This window comes from Rhinatrema bivittatum, chromosome 3 (genome assembly GCF_901001135.1).
Source record: "Rhinatrema bivittatum chromosome 3, aRhiBiv1.1, whole genome shotgun sequence".
Lineage (NCBI taxonomy): Eukaryota > Metazoa > Chordata > Amphibia > Gymnophiona > Rhinatrematidae > Rhinatrema > Rhinatrema bivittatum.
In genome coordinates this window covers 5278031-5299260 of record NC_042617.1, presented here as the reverse complement: position 1 = coordinate 5299260, position 21230 = coordinate 5278031, and the positions used below count along the sequence as shown (strand labels likewise).

General features: G+C 45.5%; 1 protein-coding gene across 2 annotated transcripts in view; it reads right to left on the bottom strand.

Annotated features, from left to right (window-relative positions):
- XPO5 (exportin 5) overlaps nucleotides 1-21230 on the bottom strand; it is a 404361-nt gene that overhangs the window by 302303 nt on the left and 80828 nt on the right. For both annotated transcript variants that reach the window (XM_029592834.1, XM_029592835.1), the window contains one exon: nucleotides 20679-20778. In XM_029592834.1, the coding sequence (XP_029448694.1) occupies nucleotides 20679-20778 (100 nt within the window). The remainder of the gene's footprint in view (nucleotides 1-20678; nucleotides 20779-21230) is intronic.

Genomic DNA, 21230 nt, shown 5'->3' with positions numbered 1-21230 from the left:
CGCTGTCCCTGTCAGCCTTGTGCTGATTTCTCTGCGATGGGCCTTGAAGGCCGCGCCACGAGGCATATCCCTGGCCTCGATTTAATCGGTACCCGAAAAAAGAACCGCGGTGACTGAGGCGAGTTCCTGGTCAAAAAACAGGTAGGGAAAGCAACGAAAAATGGCAAAAAAGCAGTGAAAACGGAGTGGACTCTAGGCAAGAGCACCCAAGACAAGAAAATACAACTTTTAAATTTTCTACCTGGTTGGGATGGGTCCCACTGAGAGTGAGTGAGCCAGGACCCCCGGTATCACCCTCAGCCGCGGCAGTTTCAAGGTTTCCATCCCTCTGCTCTCCAGCCTCAAATACCAGGGGGGATGGTCCCACCAGGACCTGTCGACCCCCTGGGAGGCTAAATGCCACAATCTCTGTGAACAAGCTTTTTTTTTTTTTTTTTTTTTTAAACTAATTTAAAGATAAAGGGACAGTAACCTAAACCTTCCTCTGAAAAATACCTGTGCCAACCAAACCAAAATCAGAGAAATTTAAACCTAACACCAGACACTAGGCTTTGCACCTCCACTATCTGCTGGAGACAGAAATATACTGACAGACACTAAGTGGCACCTCAGGGGTATAGGACGGAGTCCACAAAATCTTTTTCTGTCTCCATCTGCTGGAGGGGAGGCAAAACCCAGCTGCCCTGGACTGATCCAGGTACGTACAGGGAAATATAAAACCCGTGGAAAACGCTTCTGGGTCCGAGGAGGAAGAGTACTGATCTACTCCCTCATGAGCCCCTCCCCATCCCCTGCCACCAGCAATATCCCTTCCCACAAGCAAAAGTATGGGAGGTGAGACTCAGGGCTCAGAAATGGCAGCCTTCACTTCAGCATGTGCTGTCAAAATGGCAACCGGCTCCTCTGATCCCTCCAGAGCCATCCCAGCTGCCTGCACCTTCTTGCTGCTCCCCAGGGGTACCACCGAAATGAGGCCGCATGGAGGTAGACCATCTCCTTAATCCAGCAAGCTTTGCCATGCTGCACGGGAGCCGGCATATCGGGGCAGTCAGGCCTAAAAATAAAACAGTGCCAACACGAACATCCCGCTGCTGTCTGGTGCTGAAATTCAGCACTCACCTGACCCTGACGAAGGTAGGCAATTCGGCCCACTCCCTCTTGTCTGCCTCTCAGCAGGAAAACAAACACTTACCCGCTTCCTCAGCCCTACACACTGTCGCTGCTACTGATCTCCCTGCTTCAACTCTCACTTATTTTTTTTGTTTTGAAATTAAATTAAGAGAGACAGGCCACAAATAAAAAGGGGAAGAACTAATCCCCTGCTTCTGGAGATAGGAGGCTGAGGAGTCACGCCCACCGAGTGAGTAAAGAGCCCAGAGGGGAAGAGAGAACCAGGACCCCTGGCTATCTACCCACCCTGTCAAGAAAGGCCAAGTCCAGGCAGGGATCACCAACCTCCTGCTCACCCTGCTCCTCTGAGGGATGGCCCTCAAAGGAACCTAACACCTTGGGGAGCCGAATCCGCTTATCTGATCTTTTTCTTCAAACAACTCCAGACTGCAGGTTTGCACCTCTACCATCTGCTGGAGGCAGAAATACTGAGGGACTGCAGGTGGCGCTCTCGGTTATATAGCAGTGCCTCAAAGTTTTGTTCTCTGCCTCATCTGCTGGCAGGGATGCATAAACCCCACTCATCTGGACTGATCCGGGGAACGAACAGGAAATATGCGTGATTGAGAGCCTATGTAAGTGAGAGAGAGAGAGAGCATGTGTATATGTGTGTGATTGAGAGCAATGTGAAGGCAGCTTATATGTGACCGAGAGGAAAGTTGTAAGCAAAGCATCCTTCCTCCTGTTAATTCAAAACAATCTCAGAGCACCTGGATATCAAACATTCCCAGGTATGCAGAGCAAATGTACTGTTTTCCGGGGAAATGTACTGTTTTCTGGGGAAATGAGGAGTTCGGTCTTAGAGGAATTTAGAATTAAGTTTAAGTTGGTGAGGAGGCCGTTAATTTCCTGCAGGCAGTTTTCCCAGAATTCAAGTATTTTAGTGATAGATTCTTTTAGGGGGATCACGATCTGGACATCGTCAGCGTATAAGAAGTGTTTTAGGTTCATTTTGGTTAACAGCTTGCATAGTGGAAGGAGGTAAATATTGAAGAGGGTGGGGAACAAGGTAGAACCCTGGGGAACTCCTAGGGAGGAATGGCGACGGAGTGATTCTTTATTGTGTATTTTAACCTTGTAGCCTCTGTTATCAAAGAAAGTTTTGAACCAGGCCAGAGCAGTTCCTGTTACTCCGATGTTTGACAACTGGTTTAGGAGGATGGAATGGTTAACAGTGTCAAAAGCCGCCGAAAGGTCCAGGAGAATCAGTAAGAAGGAGTGACCTTTGTCTAGGCCCATGATGAGATAGTCTGTCAGGGATATGAGTAGGGATTCTGTGCTAACTGCTTTTTGGAATCCAAATTGGGAGGGGAACAGAATTTTGTGGTCTTCGATATAATCCGATAATTGTGTATTGGCTAATTTTTCCATGACCTTGGCTATAAATGGGAGGTTGGAGATCGGGCGGAAGCTATTGGGATCTTTATGACATTTTCCGTTTTATTCACCATTCCCTTTCTAATAATTCCCAACATTCTGTTTGCTTTTTTGACTGCTGCAGCATACTGAACCGACTATTTCAATGTGTTATCCACTATGACGCCTAGATCTCTTTCTTGGGTAGTAGCACCTAATATGGAACCTAACATTGTGTAACTATAGCATGGGTTATTTTTCCCTATATGCATCACCTTGCACTTATCCACATTAAATTTCATCTTCCATTTCGATGCCTAATTTTCCAGTCACACAAGTTCTTCCTGCAATTTATCACAATCTGCTTGTGATTTAACTACTCTGAACAATTTTGTATCATCTGCAAATTTGATTACCTCACTTGTATTTCTTTCCCGATCATTTATAAATATATTGAAAAGAAAGGGTCCCAATACAGATCCCTGAGGCACTCCACTGCCCACTCCCTTCCACTGAGAAAATTGTCCATTTAATCCTACTCTCTGTTTCCTGTCTTTTAGCCAGTTTGCAATCCATGAAAGGACATCGCCACCTATCCCATGACTTTTACTTTTCCTAGAAGCATCTCATGAGGAACTTTGTCAAACACCTTCTGAAAATTCAAGTACACTACATCTACTGGTTCACCTTTATCCACATGTTTATTAACTCCTTCAAAAAAATGAAGCAGATTTGTGAGGCAAGACTTGCCTTGGGTAAAGCCATGCTGACTTTGTTCCATTAAACCATGTCTTTCTATATGTTCTGTGATTTTGATGTTTAGAACACTTTCCAATATTTTTCCTGGCACTGAAGTCAGGCTAACCGGTCTGTAGTTTCCCGGATCGCCCCTGGAGCCCTTTTTAAATATTAGGGTTATATTAGCTATCCTCCAGTCTTCAGGAACAATGGATGATTTTAATGATAGGTTACAAATTTTTACTAATGGGTCTGAAATTTCATTTTTGAGTTCCTTTAGAACCCTGGGGTGTATACCATCCGGTCCAGATGATTTACTACTCTTCAGTTTGTCCATCAGGCCTGCCACATCTTCTAGGTTCACCGTGATTTGGTTCAGTCCATCTGAATCATTACCCATGAAAACCTTCTCCGGAATGGGTCTCTCTCCAATATACTCTTTAGTAAACACCGAAGCAAAGAAATCATTTAATCTTTCCGCAATGGCCTTATCTTCTCTAAGTGCCCCTTTAACCCCTCGATCATCTAACGGTCCAACTGACTCCCTCACAGGCTTTCTGCTTTGGATATATTTTAAAAAGCTTTTATTGTGAGTTTTTGCCTCTACGGCCAACTTCTTTTCAAATTCTCTCTTAGCCTGTCTTATCAATGTCTTACATTTAACTTGCCAACGCTTATGCATTATCCTATTTTCTTCTGTTGGATCCTTCTTCCAATTTTTGAATGAAGATCTTTTCGCTAAAATAGCTTCTTTCACCTCCCCCTTTTTTTTTTTAAATTTTATATCTTTTTATTAGTTTTCAAATATAAACAAACCAGAACCACATATGTTATAGACAGAACAGTGTCAATCCGAAAAACAACAACTGACAGAGCAATACACAACGTTGGTGAGTATCCAAGAAAGATGTGCTGTGGTAAATACTGACTTAGGTATAGAAAACCAAATACGGTAACATGATATCATATAGACCCTTCCCTTCCCCTATCCCTCCCCTCACCCCCTCCCAATTTCACAGCAAAGGGTAATATAACTGGCAGTAAACATATCAGCAAACGCAAGGACAAGAAAATACATATGCTAATATGGCAAGTTAATTGTATCGGAAAAAATCAGAGCGTTTACAGAAAAAAGAAACGAAGAAGAGAAGAAAAGAACAAGACCCATGAACCTCTTAGAATAGCCCAATATATATATGTATATCAGGGACCACAGAGCATGCCTCAGCTTAGGATGAGAGATGGCATGTACCAGTGCAGTTGAAATTTACGTTATTGACGAAGGATCAATGAAAGACCCATGTGAATGATAGGTCAGAAACGGCTGCCAGAGATTCAACACAGATTTCCTCCGTCCCTCACTGTGCTGGGCAGCTGTCATTTGCTCAAAGGTAGCTAGTTTAATCATTTTTTGTACCCAATGATTGTAGTGTGGGGGAGTACTTGAGGTCCAAGCTGCCAGAATAGTTTGTTTAGCAAGAAGTCCTGCTTTGTCAACCAGCTGGGCCTGAGCAGGAGCTAAAGTAAGGGGGTCAAACAATGCACTACCCAGAAGCCACAAGGTAGGGTTTAAAGGTAGGTCCGTGGTAAGTAGTGTAGAGCAGTGGTATTGTATATTAGACCAAAAGGGTTGAATCTTTACACAGGACCAGAAACTGTGAAAATAATTCCCATTTTCGACACCACACTTTAAACACAAAGGAGTGGTGCTGATCCCAATTCTGTATGCCATATCATTGGTACAATACAATTTCCAGATAAATTTAAACTGTAATTCTCGAAGAGTCACATTCTCAGAAATAGTTTTAATTTGAAGAAGGTATGTTTTAATCGTGTCTGGATTAATATTCAGGTCAGAGTCATTTTTCCAGCGGTCACTAATATATTGCCTGGTAGATATAGGCATGTATCCCTTCACTAATCTAGAGAAAATAGAGCAGGAAACTCGGCCAGGGTAACCAATGCCCAGGACAGACTCAACCACCTTCCTGTGCACTGCTGATATTTTCAGAATGCCCAGTGAGCCAATATAATGTCTAAGCTGCAAATATGCATAGAAATCTTGCTTCGGTAAATTAAATTTATCTTGTAGGTCTGAGAAAGTGTAGAGTTGGTCCGACGTGGGCATCAGCACCTGGGAGATCAATCGCAGACCCCTGGAAGCCCAGATTTGGAAAACAGAATGACCCTGCCCCGGAGGAAAGTTAGGGTTTGCACTGATAGGTATAATTAAGGTTGCATAGGTAGGAAGCCCAAGAATATGACATAAATATGCCCAAGCTTTTCGGGCCGTTTGTATCATGAGAAACTGTTTGCATTCTGACGTCAGGTTCTTTGGGCAGACTTGTACCAGTGCAGCCAGCGAAACACCGGGCAAACTACCTTGTAGAAAAGCAGTCAGAGAAAAATATTCCGTGCCCAGCAGCCAGTCCCTAATATGACGTAGCATACAAACCAAATTATATCTTCGAAAGTCAGGGCATGCTAAACCCCCCCTCACCTACTCCTTCCATAAGATGTTTGAGAGCTAACCTGGACCATTTGCCCTGCCATAAAAACCTTCGGATAGCACTATTTAAATGGGACAAGTCGTGTTGTGTAAGCCATACAGGTAACATTTGAAGTAGGTATACCCATTTTGGTAGTTCCATCATTTTTAACAGCTGGACTCGGCCCGTCAATGAAAGGGGTAGGCCCTGCCATTGTTGGAGCAGTTGTCTAGTCTTGTTAAGCATAGGGAGTATATTTAAGCTGTAAAACAACAAATAAATAAATAAATAAAATATGGAATCCAACCGGTTTGAGATCAAGACCCCCAGGTATTTTATAGGTCCTGTAGCCCACTTGAGTGGAAAGGAAGGGCCCCAGGTTTGTTGTAGGTTTCCGTGAATTTCCAGGGCCTCGGATTTATCCATATTTATCTTGAGACCGGAAAAACTACCATAAGAGATCTGATGGGACAGAACCCGCATTAAGGCCTGCTGCGGATTCGTGAGAAATATTAAGATGTCATCCGCAAAAGCAGCGGTCTTAAAAATGTGTCCTTCGCAGTCAAGGCCAGGAATCAGAGGGTCAGCTGCAATCTTTCGCAGCAAGGGGTCAATCGCTAAAATGTATAAGATAGGAGATAACGGGCATCCCTGTCGTACTCCTCTCTGCGGGGTGAAAGCTTGTGAGAGATGACCATTCGCTAAGATATGGGAGGTAGGTTGTGTGTAGAGGAGTGAAATATAAGACAGTATAGACCCTTTAAAACCATATCTTTGTAGAGCAGAGATCAGATAATCCCAGGAGACCCTGTCAAAAGCCTTCTCCGAGTCGAAACTCACAGCCATGGCAGGGATGGAGTGCATTTGACAATATTGTATAGCAGTGAGCAGTTTAGCTATGTGCGAGCTAGAGGAGCGCCCCTTTACGAAGCCCACCTGAGGGGAAGAAATGAGGTCCGGTAAGACCAAACTCAGCCTGGTAGCCAATATATTAGCTAGCAGCTTGAGGTCGCAGTTCAAAAGGGAAATGGGACGGTAGGAAGCAGGTAGCCCTGGGTCCTTTCCGGGTTTGGGGAGTACAGTGATATAAGCTTTGTTGAAATCAGCAGGAAAGGAGTTCAAGGCTAGAGCAGAACAATAAAAAGAGTGTAAGGTGTCCACCAGCTCGGGGCCTAACATTTTGAAAAAATCATACGCAAAGCCATCTGGGCCAGGCGCCTTTCCGGATTTACTTTTCTTAATTATGGACAGGATTTCGGAGCGTGAAATAGGGGCATTTAGTTTTTCACATTGAAGATCCGTGAGAGTAGGGAGATGGAGGGATTGAAAGAAATCATTTTCTTCTCTAGGGCCTCCAGAGCAGTCTTCAGTGTAAAGGTGTTTATAAAACCTTTGCATAAGATCTGCTATCTCCTCCCCCTTATGTACCCAAGTGTCCTTAGAAGATCGCAATTTTACAATATAAGTTTTAGATTGTCGGATCCGTACCAGATTAGCTAATGTCTTCCCTGCTTTGTTTCCAAAGCGGAAGAAGGAGTGTTCTTTAAAATGCATTGATTTAATAGCTCTTTGTTGAATCAAAGCCTGTAGCTTCCCTAGAGTGTCAAAGGGGCGTGGGATAAACACTGCGGATCCATAAAGTCAAGAGGCCACCAATGAAGAGTGGGTGACTCGCCAGAATGATGGCTATTGACACAATACCCTTATTAAATAAACATACACATGCTTACTGTGACTCCTACATCGCTCTAAGCTTCAACAGCAAGAGGTAATGGAAAAAAGGATTTGCACTCATAAAGAGGGGAGTAGCTGGCTTGTTACGGCGGTTACTACCCCAAACCAAATATGCCTGATACTTCACTTTCAATGCATATACAGCATAGCTCTCTGCTTCAATGACAGGGGAGAAGAATAACTGATACTTCACACATCCAGCAGAGCTCTCTGCTACAACGGCAAAGGAGAAGAAAAAGGGTTCGCACTCAAAATGCGGGGAGTAGCTGGCTTGTTACGGCAGTTACTACCCCAAACCAAATGTGCCTGATACTTCACTTTCCATGCATATCCAGCATGGTTCTCTGCTGCATCGGCATGGGAGAAAGACTGATACATCACGCATTTCCAGCATAGCTCTCTGCTTCAACGGCAGGGGAAAAAAACAAAAACAAAAACAAAAAACTGATGCTTCACGCATATCCTGCATAGCTTCAACGACAGGGGTGAAGAAAAAAAAGGATTCGCAATCACAAAGCGAGGAGTAGCTGGCTTGTTACGGCGGTTACTACCCCAACCAAATGCGCCTGATACTTCACTTTCAATGCATATCCAGCATGGCTCTCTGCTTCTACAGCAGGGGAGAAGAAAAAAAAAACCAACAAGAGCTGTACAACATAGTCTAGGTAAAACAAATAAGCATGGGTGTAGCTTGCTTATCGCGGCGGTTGCTGCCCCTACTACCCCTAACTAATCAAGCTAGATATTTCACTTGCATGCAGCTCCATCACTGCTCTCTACATTAATGGTGGGGGTGGAAGGGGAATAGAACAAGGAGCTAAGAGTAACAGATAAGAATGAGAGAAAAAATGTGTGAGGCTTACTGGGCAGACTGGATGGGCCATTCGGTCTTCTTCTGCCGTCATTTCTATGTTTCTATGATATTGTACCCAATGCGCCTGGATGGGGTTATGTGATAATGCCAATTTTTCTTTTTTAAGTTGAAGGTCCAAGCGTAAAATGTCTGCATTCAAAACCTTATTTCTATGTCGTAAAAAGGAGATTATCTCCCCTCTCATAACAACTTTTCCGGTCTGCCAGAACAACTCAGGGTTATCCTTGTGGGGGGTGTTAAACTCTTGGAATTGCTCCCATTTAGTTTTTAGATAGTTTTGAAAGGTTTTGTCTGCTCTCATGTAAGAGGGAAATTTCCACCATGTAGTACGTGGCACCGAAGTGTCCCAGTTAAATGTCCACCCATATTAGGGCGTGGTCTGATACACCAGGGGTGCCTATAGTTGCAGAGGTGATAAAAGGGAATAAACGTTCAGAGCCTAGTATGAAGTCTATACAGGATAATGTATGGTGTGCTTTGGACACATGTGTATAATCCCTTTCCTCGAGATGAAGTATCCTCCAATAATCCAACAGATTTAATGAGCGGCAGACCCGGGCTATATTGGTCTTGTGAGAGGGTGGCTGCTGGGCACCTCGTGAGCTAGAGCGGTCAATAGCTGGGTCGTGAACAGCATTGAAGTCTCCCACTAAGAGCAGTTCCCCCACCTTATGAGTAATGAGTAGATTGGTAATATTAGTAAAAAATACATTTGAGGGGGAGTTCGGACCATAAATATTTGCAATAGTTACCTCCCTTCCATTCAATTTTCCCGTTATTATTATGTATCTGCCCTCTGGGTCTACAAATTCTTGTGTCACCTGAAAGGAGAGAGATTTATGTAGGAGGATTGCTACTCCAGCCTTTTTCCCTACTGCAGCGGAATAGAAACATTGACCTATCCAGTCTCGTTTGAGTTTCATACTTTCTGTGGCAGTTAAATGTGTCTCCTGTATACAGGCGATATGGACCTTCAACTTCTTAAGATATTGTAAGACTTTGGTTCTTTTTATTGGGTGTCCCAGACCATTAACATTAAGACTTGCCAATTTAATACCCGACCTAGCCATTGAGTTCTGAGTGTGGTAGCTTGGATTGGAAGTATGCAGAAAAGAATGATGGGCTCCCCAGCCTAAGCCCACCATTGAAAACAGGAATAACCCATAGCAATCTACATTCCTCTTCTGAAACTGCTCCCAGCAGTGACTGAAAACTTGTTTGCCCATTGCCCTTACAAGCAAGCGAAACCCATATGCTGTGAAGTGTGTCCCATCCCCTGTTCCCCCCCGTCCCTTCCCTTTTCCCAATATTTCTAGAAATTTGGCGCCACATTTACCCCCTTATATTTCGGGCAAATGCGTGGGGGTACGTTAAGATGCGACGTGCCCCGCCCTTCCCGCAACAACCAAACAAAAAACATGTACATACTATAAATTTGTAACCTTAAATGTAGGAACACAAGTGTAGATTGCAGTTTGGGACCAGATGATCTGTAAAATGTCTACCGCGTCACCGCCTCACAGGCCAACAAGCTGGAGATTTGACTATAGGGATCCAGAAGGAAAAACCGTAGGAGTCACAAATCTGGAGCGAATCCGAATGCATGTATTTAAAGGGAAATCGGAACAAGCTCCGCAGCAGTCAATCCAGGGAGATCCCCCGTGGAAACAATTCGCTGGGCCCGCCATGGCCGCCTCGATCAGTGAAGTCGCAAGACTGCCGGCGCTGCGCTGTAGGGTACCTCCGGTAAGTCAGGTCCGGAATCTGTTTATGGCACCGGGATCTTCGAAGTTTTTGGGCCACAGCCAATCGTCGCAATGTTGGTGTCAAGCTGTGAGTGGGGCGGCGGCAGCTCGGAGAAGTGTAGTTGATGATCCTGCGTGAGACCAATGAAGAATCTCAAGGTCCTATAGCAGCAACATACTGCTTCGCGGGCGCCACCTCGGTGAACGTGTGATCTTGGCCTCCGTGTTTGAAACGCAGTATGGCTGGGTAGATGAGCTGAAATCGTATGTTCTTGTTATACAGATCCGTGCATATGGGGCTGAATTGCTTCCGTTTTTGCGCCAGAGCTGCAGAAAAATCTTGAAAGAGACGGATATCTGCATCTTTATATTTTAGCGCTGGTTGATTCCGGTAAACCTGCATTATTCTTTGTTTTTGGGCCCAGTTAAGCAGACGGGCAATTATGAGCCTGGGCCTTTGATCTCCTTCTTTTCGTCTCCCCAGTCTGTGCGCTCTTTCAATATGGAAGGAGGGCCTCATGTCTGCCAGCCCCAGTGCCTCCGGAAGCCATGTTTCCAACATCTCCTCCAAATTTTGTTCCCCTGTGTCTTCTGGGAATCCCGCTAAACGAATGTTGTTGCGGCGTGCCCTGTTCTCCAAGTAGTCTATTTTATCAGATTGACTCAGGACGACTTGTTCCAGCTCCTTTATCTTGTTTTGGGTAATTAGCTGTTCATCTTCCGCCGCTGAAACCCTTTCCTCAACAGCTGTTAGTCGCAGTATAACCTCGGAGAAAGCTTCTTTTAATTCTTTAAATTGCGTGGATAGTTCGTTGAATCTACCATCCAAAGCCGCGACAACCGTGTTGGTGACATTCATAGTGAGGTCATTAGAGGACGGGGAGGTCGCAGGCGAACTCGGAGTTGTAGGCCGCACTGGCGCGTCCGCCATCTTGGCTCCCACGGCATTTGGTTTGCCCTTTTTTCCTCCTTTCAGAGGCATGGCGGGTGTTCCTTTTAGCATAAAGTGATCAATAGACATTTGTTCAAGGATATCTTCGGGTGGAAGAAATGATCATTCGCGTGATGTCAATGATTTTGGTTGATGCAGGGAGGGCGAGGCACAGAGCCCAGGGCAGAAGCGTCCGCTCGGCGTCACCGCATCACGTGACCCCCCTCACCTCCCCTTTTAACCTTGGAAAAATTTTTCTCCCTGTGGCATCTAGTTCCCTATGCTCACGTCCCGGGGGAGCGGAGGCATAGGTGTGGGAACGCTGGGCCTTTTTTAAGGCAGACTCCACGATCACCGACTGGTGGGGGAGCTGTCTCCTCTCAAGCCCTAGGACCTGTTGCACCGGCCTATCTGTTAACTGGGAAAATGGAGTTGGGGTGTTCCCACATGCGGAGAAGGAGTTCCTTAAAAATATCGTGGATCAGAACTGCCACAATCTCCTTAGGAGTGTCAATGAACTAGAGAACTTCCAGAATCTTATGACGTGCATCCTCCTCTATGAGGAGTTGAAATGGGATGGCTTCAGCCATAGCCCTGACAAACCCCGCAAACGACAAGTCCTCAAGCGGTGACAGACGCTGCTCCTCTGGAAGGGAAGATTCTGAGAGGGGTCTTCTGAGTATTCGGAGGACGATTCTGTGGAGTTATGACCCCAAGGCTCATAGGGACCCTCTTCCTCACTTGGGCCAGGTCACCAGGGCGAGGGCTGTGAGGGGCATCAGCCCTGGACTCAGAGGGCTTCGGGGGCCGCAGGGGCACTCATGGCAGCGATGGGTCCCCCGACATCAAGGGGGTCATCGGCCGTGGTAAGCTAGAGGGGTCTGGCCACGACTCGGGAAACCGTGGGCAAGGGTGCACGGGCCCGGTTTTGTCTTCCTCCTCGGAGGACCTGAGGATCAGGATCGCCCCCGGTGGAGGGCATTGGTGGCTAATAGGGCCTAGAGGGCCCCTCGGGCACTGGCTACGTCGGTAGAGCATCAAGAAGGACGTCCAGGAGCTCTGGCAGAAGTGTTAACACTGATGGCGGAGACTCTGGCAACGGTATGGGAGCCGGTGGCACCAGCTCAATGCTCTGCAGTACCTTAAGCATTATCGATTGTACCCTGCGGTCCAACTCCTCCTGGACGTCCTGAGTGGTCAGGACTAATGGAGGGGGACGAGGAGACACCGGCTACTTCTCAGGTCCCCGAGGTGGCACGGTGCCCTGCACAGATATCGGTGGGGAATGCCTCAAGCTGCCAGGGGCACTGGAGGATGGGGCCTCTGTTGGCGGCTCGGCGGCTGCCGATGCTGCTCCGGAACTGGAACTGTGTCTGGATGGTAATCAATGCCAGTGCTTCTAGGATCGCTTCTGTTGCTCGGCCTGGTCTTTCCCCGGCACTGAGGAAGTCGAAGACCCCGAGGTCTGGGGGAGTGAAGAGACCACCGAGGATTGATCTCCTTCTCCCCGATCCTTGGGGGTACTGGCTAGAGGGACTACGAGAGGGAGAAACTGATATGGCTCACTGCAATCCTTGGGCGAAGAAACAGATGCAGGTGTGGAGGATTTCGGGGTCCCGAAAAGTTTCTCCATTTTGTCGAGGTGCACCCGATGCCCTTTGGGTGTTATCTGATCGCACAGACGGCACCATGGACATCAGCAAGGGCCCCAGGCAGAAGATGCAAACCTCATGCGGATCCATGATGGACATGGTCCGAGGGCACAGACTAAAACCAGTTGACGCCATGAAAAAATACCCGACGTGCGGTCGATGACCGGACACCACAGGGTGAAGAGTCGAGAATCGTCCACAAGTTGGAAGAAAATGGCTGAAAAAGAACCTTGTGTACTCAGGGGGCCCCGATGAGGATCTGGAAAACAACTCGAGAGATAGAAGAAAAATTTGAAAAAGTTGGAGCTCCATGGACAGCGAGGCAACTGAACCGCGGAAAAGAAGAGACTGAAGAGGGACCTTGCATGGACGAAAGGGTAGTAGCAACCTGGGCATGCTCAGGCTGCTGGCCAAAGTTTCTAGAAACTTGACAAAAGGTTTCCATGCCGGGCTTCATCGGATGATTTTATTATTTATTTTATTTAACATTTTTTCTATACCGACATTCGCACGAGACATCACATCGGTTTCCAGATAACAGCGAATTCAGCCAACAGGGCTTTACATTGTAACTGATAATATAACTGGGGGGGAGGGAAGGGATGGGAAAGGGTAGGGCAGTAACTTGGAACTATATGAGAAAGCTGGGATAAGTGGTGGGGAATAGGGGGATTATTTACAAAGAGGCAGGAGTTAAGTACATTCTATGTGCATTCTATTATGCATGATGTCACCCACATGAGGACTACCATCCTGCTTGTCCTAGGAGAATATGAAGGTAGGCCTTGGAAAGGTCAAGGTGAACTCTCCTGGTTATAGGGCCATTATCACAGAGCACAAACTTTCCATGCGGAAATGAATTACTCGTAGATGTCTGATAAAACTCTTGAGGTCCAGGATGGGGCGAAAGTAACCCTCCTTCTTGGGAACGATGAAATAGATGAGAACCACCTCATATTTTCCTGGGGCACAGATACTGGAATTATGGCCCTCAACCTGAGGAGACTTCTTGCACTGGGAGTGGCAAGGAGACATCATGAACATGTCCTGAGGTGTCCTGTGAAACTCCAGTACATATCCTTCTTGTATGACATCCAGTACCCATTTGTCCGATGTGATCTTGACCCACCGCTGGTAGAAGGACAGTTGACCCTGTATCTCCTTGTTCTGTGGGTGGATCAACAAAACTTCATTGGGAGTTCGGGACGAACCTGAACCTGCCCTTCTCTTGGGCTATCGACTCTGAAAGGAATGAGACCTCCCAAAGGACCAAAGCCTCTAAAATGTCGAGATTCTGTAGAGCTGAAAGTGTTGGGAGCCCCTGGCTCGACCCCTCATGTGCAAGGGGCTCTGTGACTGCTCTCTCTTATCTTCTGGTAGTTGGGGCACTGGAGATTCACCCCATTTACTGGCCAGCTTTTCCAATTCGCTTCTGAAGAGGAATGATCCCTTAAAGGGCATCTTTGTGAGGTTTGCTTTAGAGGTTTGTCTGCTGACCAATTTTGCAGCCATAGCTGTCTTCTGGTCGCTACCACTGAGGCCACTCCTCTGATCGAGGTACAGACTAGGTCAGAGCTGGGTCAGCTAAAAAGGCAGCTGCGGGTTACATGACTTCTCTGGAATACACCCGATTCATCCACCTCCCGAGAGAGGAACAGGCATGAACAAGCTACTAGGAAGCCAACATCATAAACTGCTGCTTAACCCAAGGTTTGTACCCAAACATCCTAAAAAACGCCTCTCTCAAACCCCTCCTTAAGAAACACAACTTAGACCCTAGTGAACTAGCTAATTTTCGCCCTATATCGAATCTTCCATTCTTAGCCAAAATCACAGAAAAGGTGGTTAACACCCAGCTCTCAGAGTATTTAGAAGATTACAATATACTATATCCTTCACAGTATGGTTTCCGCAAATCACGCAGTACAGAAACCCTGCTCATCTCCCTAACTGACCATATTATTATGGGACTTGACAAAGGACACTCTTTTCTGCTAATCCTCTTAGACATATCAGCGGCATTCGATACTGTCAACCACGCCATTCTCCTGAATCGTCTATTAGACATAGGCATCTCAGGACAAGTCTACAACTGGTTCAAGTCTTTCCTTAGTGATAGAAGCTTCAAGGTCAGAATAAATAATAAAGAATCACCACCAACAAATTCATCACTAGGAGTACCTCAAGGATCCTCCCTGTCCCCCACACTTTTCAATATCTACCTCCTCCCCTTGTGCCAATTGTTAACAAGTCTCAACCTTATTCACTACATTTACGCAGATGATGTGCAGATCCTGATCCCCATAACGGAATCCATTACCAAATCACTCTCGATCTGGAACAACTGTCTACAATCTATCACTAGTCTCCTCAACAGTTTAAATTTGGTCCTCAATGCTAACAAGACTGAACATAAGAACATAAGAACATAAGAAAATGCCATACTGGGTCAGACCAAGGGTCCATCAAGCCCAGCATCCTGTTTCCAACAGTGGCCAATCCAGGCCATAAGAACCTGGCAAGTACCCAAAAACTAAGTCTATTCCATGTAACCATTGCTAATGCCAGTGGCTATTCTCTAAGTGAACTTAATAGCAGGTAATGGACTTCTCCTCCAAGAACTTATCCAATCCTTTTTTAAACACAGCTATACTTACTGCACGAACCACATTCTCTGGCAACAAATTCCAGAGTTTAATTGTGCGTTGAGTAAAAAAGAACATTCTCCGATTAGTTTTAAATGTGCCCCATGCTAACTTCATGGAGTGTCCCCTAGTCTTTCTACTATCCGAAAGAGTAAATAACCGATTCACATCTACCCGTTCTAGACCTCTCATGATTTTAAACACCTCTATCATATCCCCCCTCAGTCGTCTCTTCTCCAAGCTGAAAAGTCCTAACCTCTTTAGTCTTTCCTCATAGGGGAGTTGTTCCATTCCCCTTATCATTTTGGTAGCCCTTCTCCGTACCTTCTCCATCGCAATTATATCTTTATTGAGATGCGGCGACCAGAATTGTACACAGTATTCAAGGTGCGGTCTCACCATGGAGTGATACAGAGGCATTATGACATTTTCCGTTTTATTCATCATTCCTTTTCTAATAATTCCCAACATTCTGTTTGCTTTTTTGACTGCCGCAGCACACTGAACCGACGATTTCAATGTGTTATCCACTATGACACCTAGATCTCTTTCTTGGGTTGTAGCACCTAATATGGAACCCAACATCGTGTAATTATAGCATGGGTTATTTTTCCCTATATGCATCACCTTGCACTTATCCACATTAAATTTCATCTGCCATTTGGATGCCCAATTTTCCAGTCTCACAAGGTCTTCCTGCAATTTATCACAATCTGCTTGTGATTTAACTACTCTGAACAATTTTGTGTCATCTGCAAATTTGATTATCTCACTCGTCGTATTTCTTTCCAGATCATTTATAAATATATTGAACAGTAAGGATCCCAATACAGATCCCTGAGGCACTCCACTGTCCACTCCCTTCCACTGAGAAAATTGCCCATTTAATCCTACTCTCTGTTTCCTGTCTTTTAGCCAGTTTGCAATCCACGAAAGGACATCGCCACCTATCCCATGACTTTTTACTTTTCCTAGAAGCCTCTCATGAGGAACTTTGTCAAACGCCTTCTGAAAATCCAAGTATACTATATCTACCGGTTCACCTTTATCCACATGTTTATTAACTCCTTCAAAAAAGTGAAGCAGATTTGTGAGGCAAGACTTGCCCTGGGTAAAGCCATGCTGACTTTGTTCCATTAAACCATGTCTTTCTATATGTTCTGTGATTTTGATGTTTAGAACACTTTCCACTATTTTTCCTGGCACTGAAGTCAGGCTAACCGGTCTGTAGTTTCCCGGATCGCCCCTGGAGCCCTTTTTAAATATTGGGGTTACATTTGCTATCCTCCAGTCTTCAGGTACAATGGATGATTTTAATGATAAGTTATAAATTTTTACTAATAGGTCTGAAATTTCATTTTTTAGTTCCTTCAGAACTCTGGGGTGTATACCATCCGGTCCAGGTGATTTACTACTCTTCAGTTTGTCAATCAGGCCTAGCACATCTTCTAGGTTCACCGTGATTTGATTCAGTCCATCTGAATCATTACCCATGAAAACCTTCTCCATTACGGGTACCTCCCCAACATCCTCTTCAGTAAACACCGAAGCAAAGAAATCATTTAATCTTTCCGCGATGGCCTTATCTTCTCTAAGTGCCCCTTTAACCCCTCGATCATCTAACGGTCCAACTGACTCCCTCACAGGCTTTCTGCTTCGGATATATTTAAAAAAGTTTTTACTGTGAGTTTTTGCCTCTACAGCCAACTTCTTTTCAAATTCTCTCTTAGCCTGTCTTATCAATGTCTTACATTTAACTTGCCAATGTTTATGCTTTATCCTATTTTCTTCTGTTGGATCCTTCTTCCAATTTTTGAATGAAGATCTTTTGGCTAAAATAGCTTCTTTCACCTCCCCTTTTAACCATGCCGGTAATCGTTTTGCCTTCTTTCCACCTTTCTTAATGTGTGGAATACATCTGGACTGTGCTTCTAGAATGGTATTTTTTAACAATGACCACGCCTCTTGGACATTTTTTACTTTTGTAGCTGCTCCTTTCAGTTTTTTTCTAACAAATTTTCTCATTTTATCAAAGTTTCCCTTTTGAAAGTTTAGCACGAGAGCCTTGGATTTGCACACTGTTCCTTTTCCAGTCATTAAATCAAATTTGATCATATTATGATCACTATTGCCAAGCGGCCCCACCACCGTTACCTCTCTCACCAAGTCCTGTGCTCCACTGAGAATTAGATCTAAAATTGCTCCCTCTCTCGTCGGTTCCTGAACCAATTGCTCCATAAAGCTATCATTTATTCCATCCAGGAACGTTATCTCTCTAGCGTGACCCGATGATACATTTACCCAGTCTATATTGGGGTAATTGAAGTCTCCCATTATTACTGCACTACCAATTTGGTTAGCTTCCCTAATTTCTCTTAGCATTTCACTGTCCATCTCACCATCTTGAACTCCTTCTCATTTCCGCCAACCAAGACAACTTCCAATCACAGACCCATCATAACCACGCCCTCACTCATACTCAGGTTAGAGACCTGGGGGTAATACTCGATAACCGTCTTAACCTAAAGAGTATGATTAACACTATCACCAAAGACTGCTCCTTCAGACTACAGGTATTAAAAAGACTCAAACCTCTCTTATATTTCCACGACTTTAGGACAGTTCTTCAATCCTTGATATTTGCCAAAATAGACTACTGCAGCGCTCTCCTCACAGGACTACCCAGCTCAACCATTAAGCCACTTCAGATGATACAAAATGCTGCTGCCAGAATCCTAACAAGCACCAACCGGAGTGATCATATTACACCCATCCTCCGAAATCTACACTGGTTACCAATCAACCAGAGTCCTTCACAAATCTTTATCATTAATACATAAATCCATCTACGATCTCCTTTATCTCGACCTTGAAATTCCATTAAAACTCCATACTTCTAATAGGCCAATGAGAGAAATATCCAAAGGAACACTACAAGCCCCTCCAACCAAAGCCACGCGACTCATTGCATCCAGGGACCGAGCATTTTCAACAGCAGCCCCAGCTATCTGGAACAACCTCCCTGCTGAACTCAGGTTGGAACCTTGCCTGCTAACTTTTAAAAAAAAACTCAAAACGTGGTTGTTCCGCCTAGCCTTCCCAGAACCCTGGGATACACATTAGACTTTATCTACTCACGAACAATTATACGAACAATTATACCTCCCCTCCTCTGATTCCTGGACAGCATGGATACCAACTCTAACATGTGGACTAATTCTATTCTGAACTATCTCTAGTCCGGAATTTGTTATTTCTCTTTTCTTTAACTTAACTTTATCTCTTTTCTTCCAGCTACCTAAGCTTCCAAGTTCACGGTCCTCTTTTAATGTAACTTTGTCTCTTCCTTTACCTAATTATTTTTATCCCTGTTCGATGTAAACCGTCCTGATATGGTATTTAACCATGAAGGTCGGTATAGAAAAATGTTAAAGAAATAAATAAATAAATAAATGAAGTCATTGCTGTTGCGTCAAAGGCTTGTTTAAGGATGGACTCCATCCGCCTACCATGCACATCCTTCAAGGTAGCTCCTCCCTCCACTGGGATAATTGTTTGCTTCGAAACAGCACAGACCAATGCATCCACTTTAAGGAAACGTAGGCGTTCTCTCGCCACCTGATCCAGTGGGTCTAGAGCTTCTAATGCTCGTCCACAGGTCAATTAACTCCTGGATGGCTTCCAGTACTGGAAAATAGCAAGAGGCTTTCTGTATAGACACCAGAATAGGATTCTTCTTTGGTTCCATCACAGAGTCGGCCCCAGGAACGCCCAGTGTCTTCAGGGTCTGAGAAACCAGGGCCGGCAATTTATCTCTATGGAAAAAGCTTAACATGATCCGATATGGCTCTAAACCCAGGAGGATTTCCCCATATTCCAGGGGAATATCCCCTTCTTCGCCCATGCTGTCTGGGTCCCTGCCAGGCATACCCTTGGTGAGATGAGGCATGTCTCAAGGTCTCCCAACGGGGTTGGGAGAGGGAGGCCCTACCAGCTGGGTTCCGTCCGCACAGGGGCAAGTGAAGCAGACTGTGCTTGTACGAAGGCTTGAAGGCCTTGAAAAAATTCCACCCAAGAGAAAGCCACTGGTTCCATGCCTAGCCCAGGAAATACTGGGGTAGGTGCTGCTGGATTTTGCTCTCCGATGGAAGATGCAGCCCCAGGATTACTCTGATCCGGGGTACTTCCAGTTAACGTTGTGGCTGAACCATCCCCAGATTGGGAGAATCCAGGTTTAGTAAAGTCTGGGGAGGCCAACACTTCCTAGGCCTCCTTACAGTGCTGACATAAGTAAGAATCAAGGTCAGACAGTGTAGCCCTAATATGCCAGGCAGCGCAGAGAGCTGGGGCCATTAGGGACAGTAACTGCATTTTCAACTGCGTTTTGTGCACACAGATTTTGCGTGCCTAAGTGGATGGCGGCAAGGTATGTACACGGCCCGTGCGCCCTGCTTCACCTAAATTCTGCGCCTAGAAAGTTGTGCGCGTATGGATGTGCACGGTATTTTGCTCATAGCAGACATGCACAATGTGTACCAATTCTCTATGGTGGGCATTAGAAGACACAGAAAAACATGTGCAAGATGGCGCCACCGCAGCCTACCACATGGTGTGTCTACTTAGCCTAAAGTGGGGCCTAGCCCTGCTGCCCTCTGCTTCCTATACCCACTACCTTTCAGCTGCCCAATCAGCAACGTCCATGATGGGACCAAGGCACCCCTCTGAGGGATCTCAGAAATCACCTCATGAATTCTCAACTGGGGGAGGGACTTTCAGGTATCACCGCAGGAGAGCGGGGCTCAATCTTTCTCCAATTTAAAAGTAGAATTTCTTCTTCCAAATGGTACAGGATCTCCATAGGGAAAGCACGTCCACATCTGCTAGGAGACAGAGAGATACTGAAGGACTGAGGTCAGTGCAGGGGTGTATGTAGGGTGATGTCAGCTTTGAAACCTCCATCTCCATCTGCTAGCAGGGCAGCACATAACCCATTGGTTCCGAGTCCATCTGGCTACACGCTAGGAAACACCCCTTTCACAGCAATCCTGTGAATATCCTCCATTAAATCTCCATCCATCTCCTCTGTCTGTGATGGAGGGCTGTATATTACACCAATATAAATATATGTTCTATTCATTCTTTCCAGATTAACCCGCAGTGCCACCTCCTTACCTCGTAAGCCCATCAATGCTATTGCTTTAATACTGTTGCTTACCACAGATGGTCTAATTAGGTAGCAGACAGATGGTAAAAGCAGCCAAATGCGCTCTAATTTTTCCCCACAGTAAGCAGCACCCCCCCCCCTCCCCTCCAAAACCCAAATGTCACTGGGACAGAGACTTACCACCAAGGCACAAAGCTGACTGCCCAAAGCACACAGGACTTGGCAGAGTCTCTTCAAAAACACATAATGCTTCTCTACTAGCCCCTCTCCGTTTGCAGTCCTATAAGGCAAAAAGACGCATTTCTTCATCACTGTGCAGGCAAATTTATAGAAGCCCCTAGTGATATTGCTCATCACCAAATCACTCAGAACCCAGCACCTGTCCCTTCCAGACTTCCAGCAAACAGGCTGAGATTACCAGTTCCACTTTATACACTGAAGGGAGGCGGCCTCAGTGAAACCTTACATAATATGAGTGAAGGGTTGCCTTCACATCAGAGGGTGACAGCAATAAGCAACTTTTATGAAAATAGAATATGTATTCACTGAGATGCAAGTCAACAAGTGCAAACAATACAACTACTGTATTTTTCGCTCCATAAGACGCACCTAGGATTCAGAGGGGGAAAATTTTTAAAAAATGGTGTGCTAAACCGGCTGTTCCCGGGTACCTGTGCGTCTTAAGAACATAAGAACTTGCCATGCTGGGTCAGACCAAGGGTCCATCAAGCC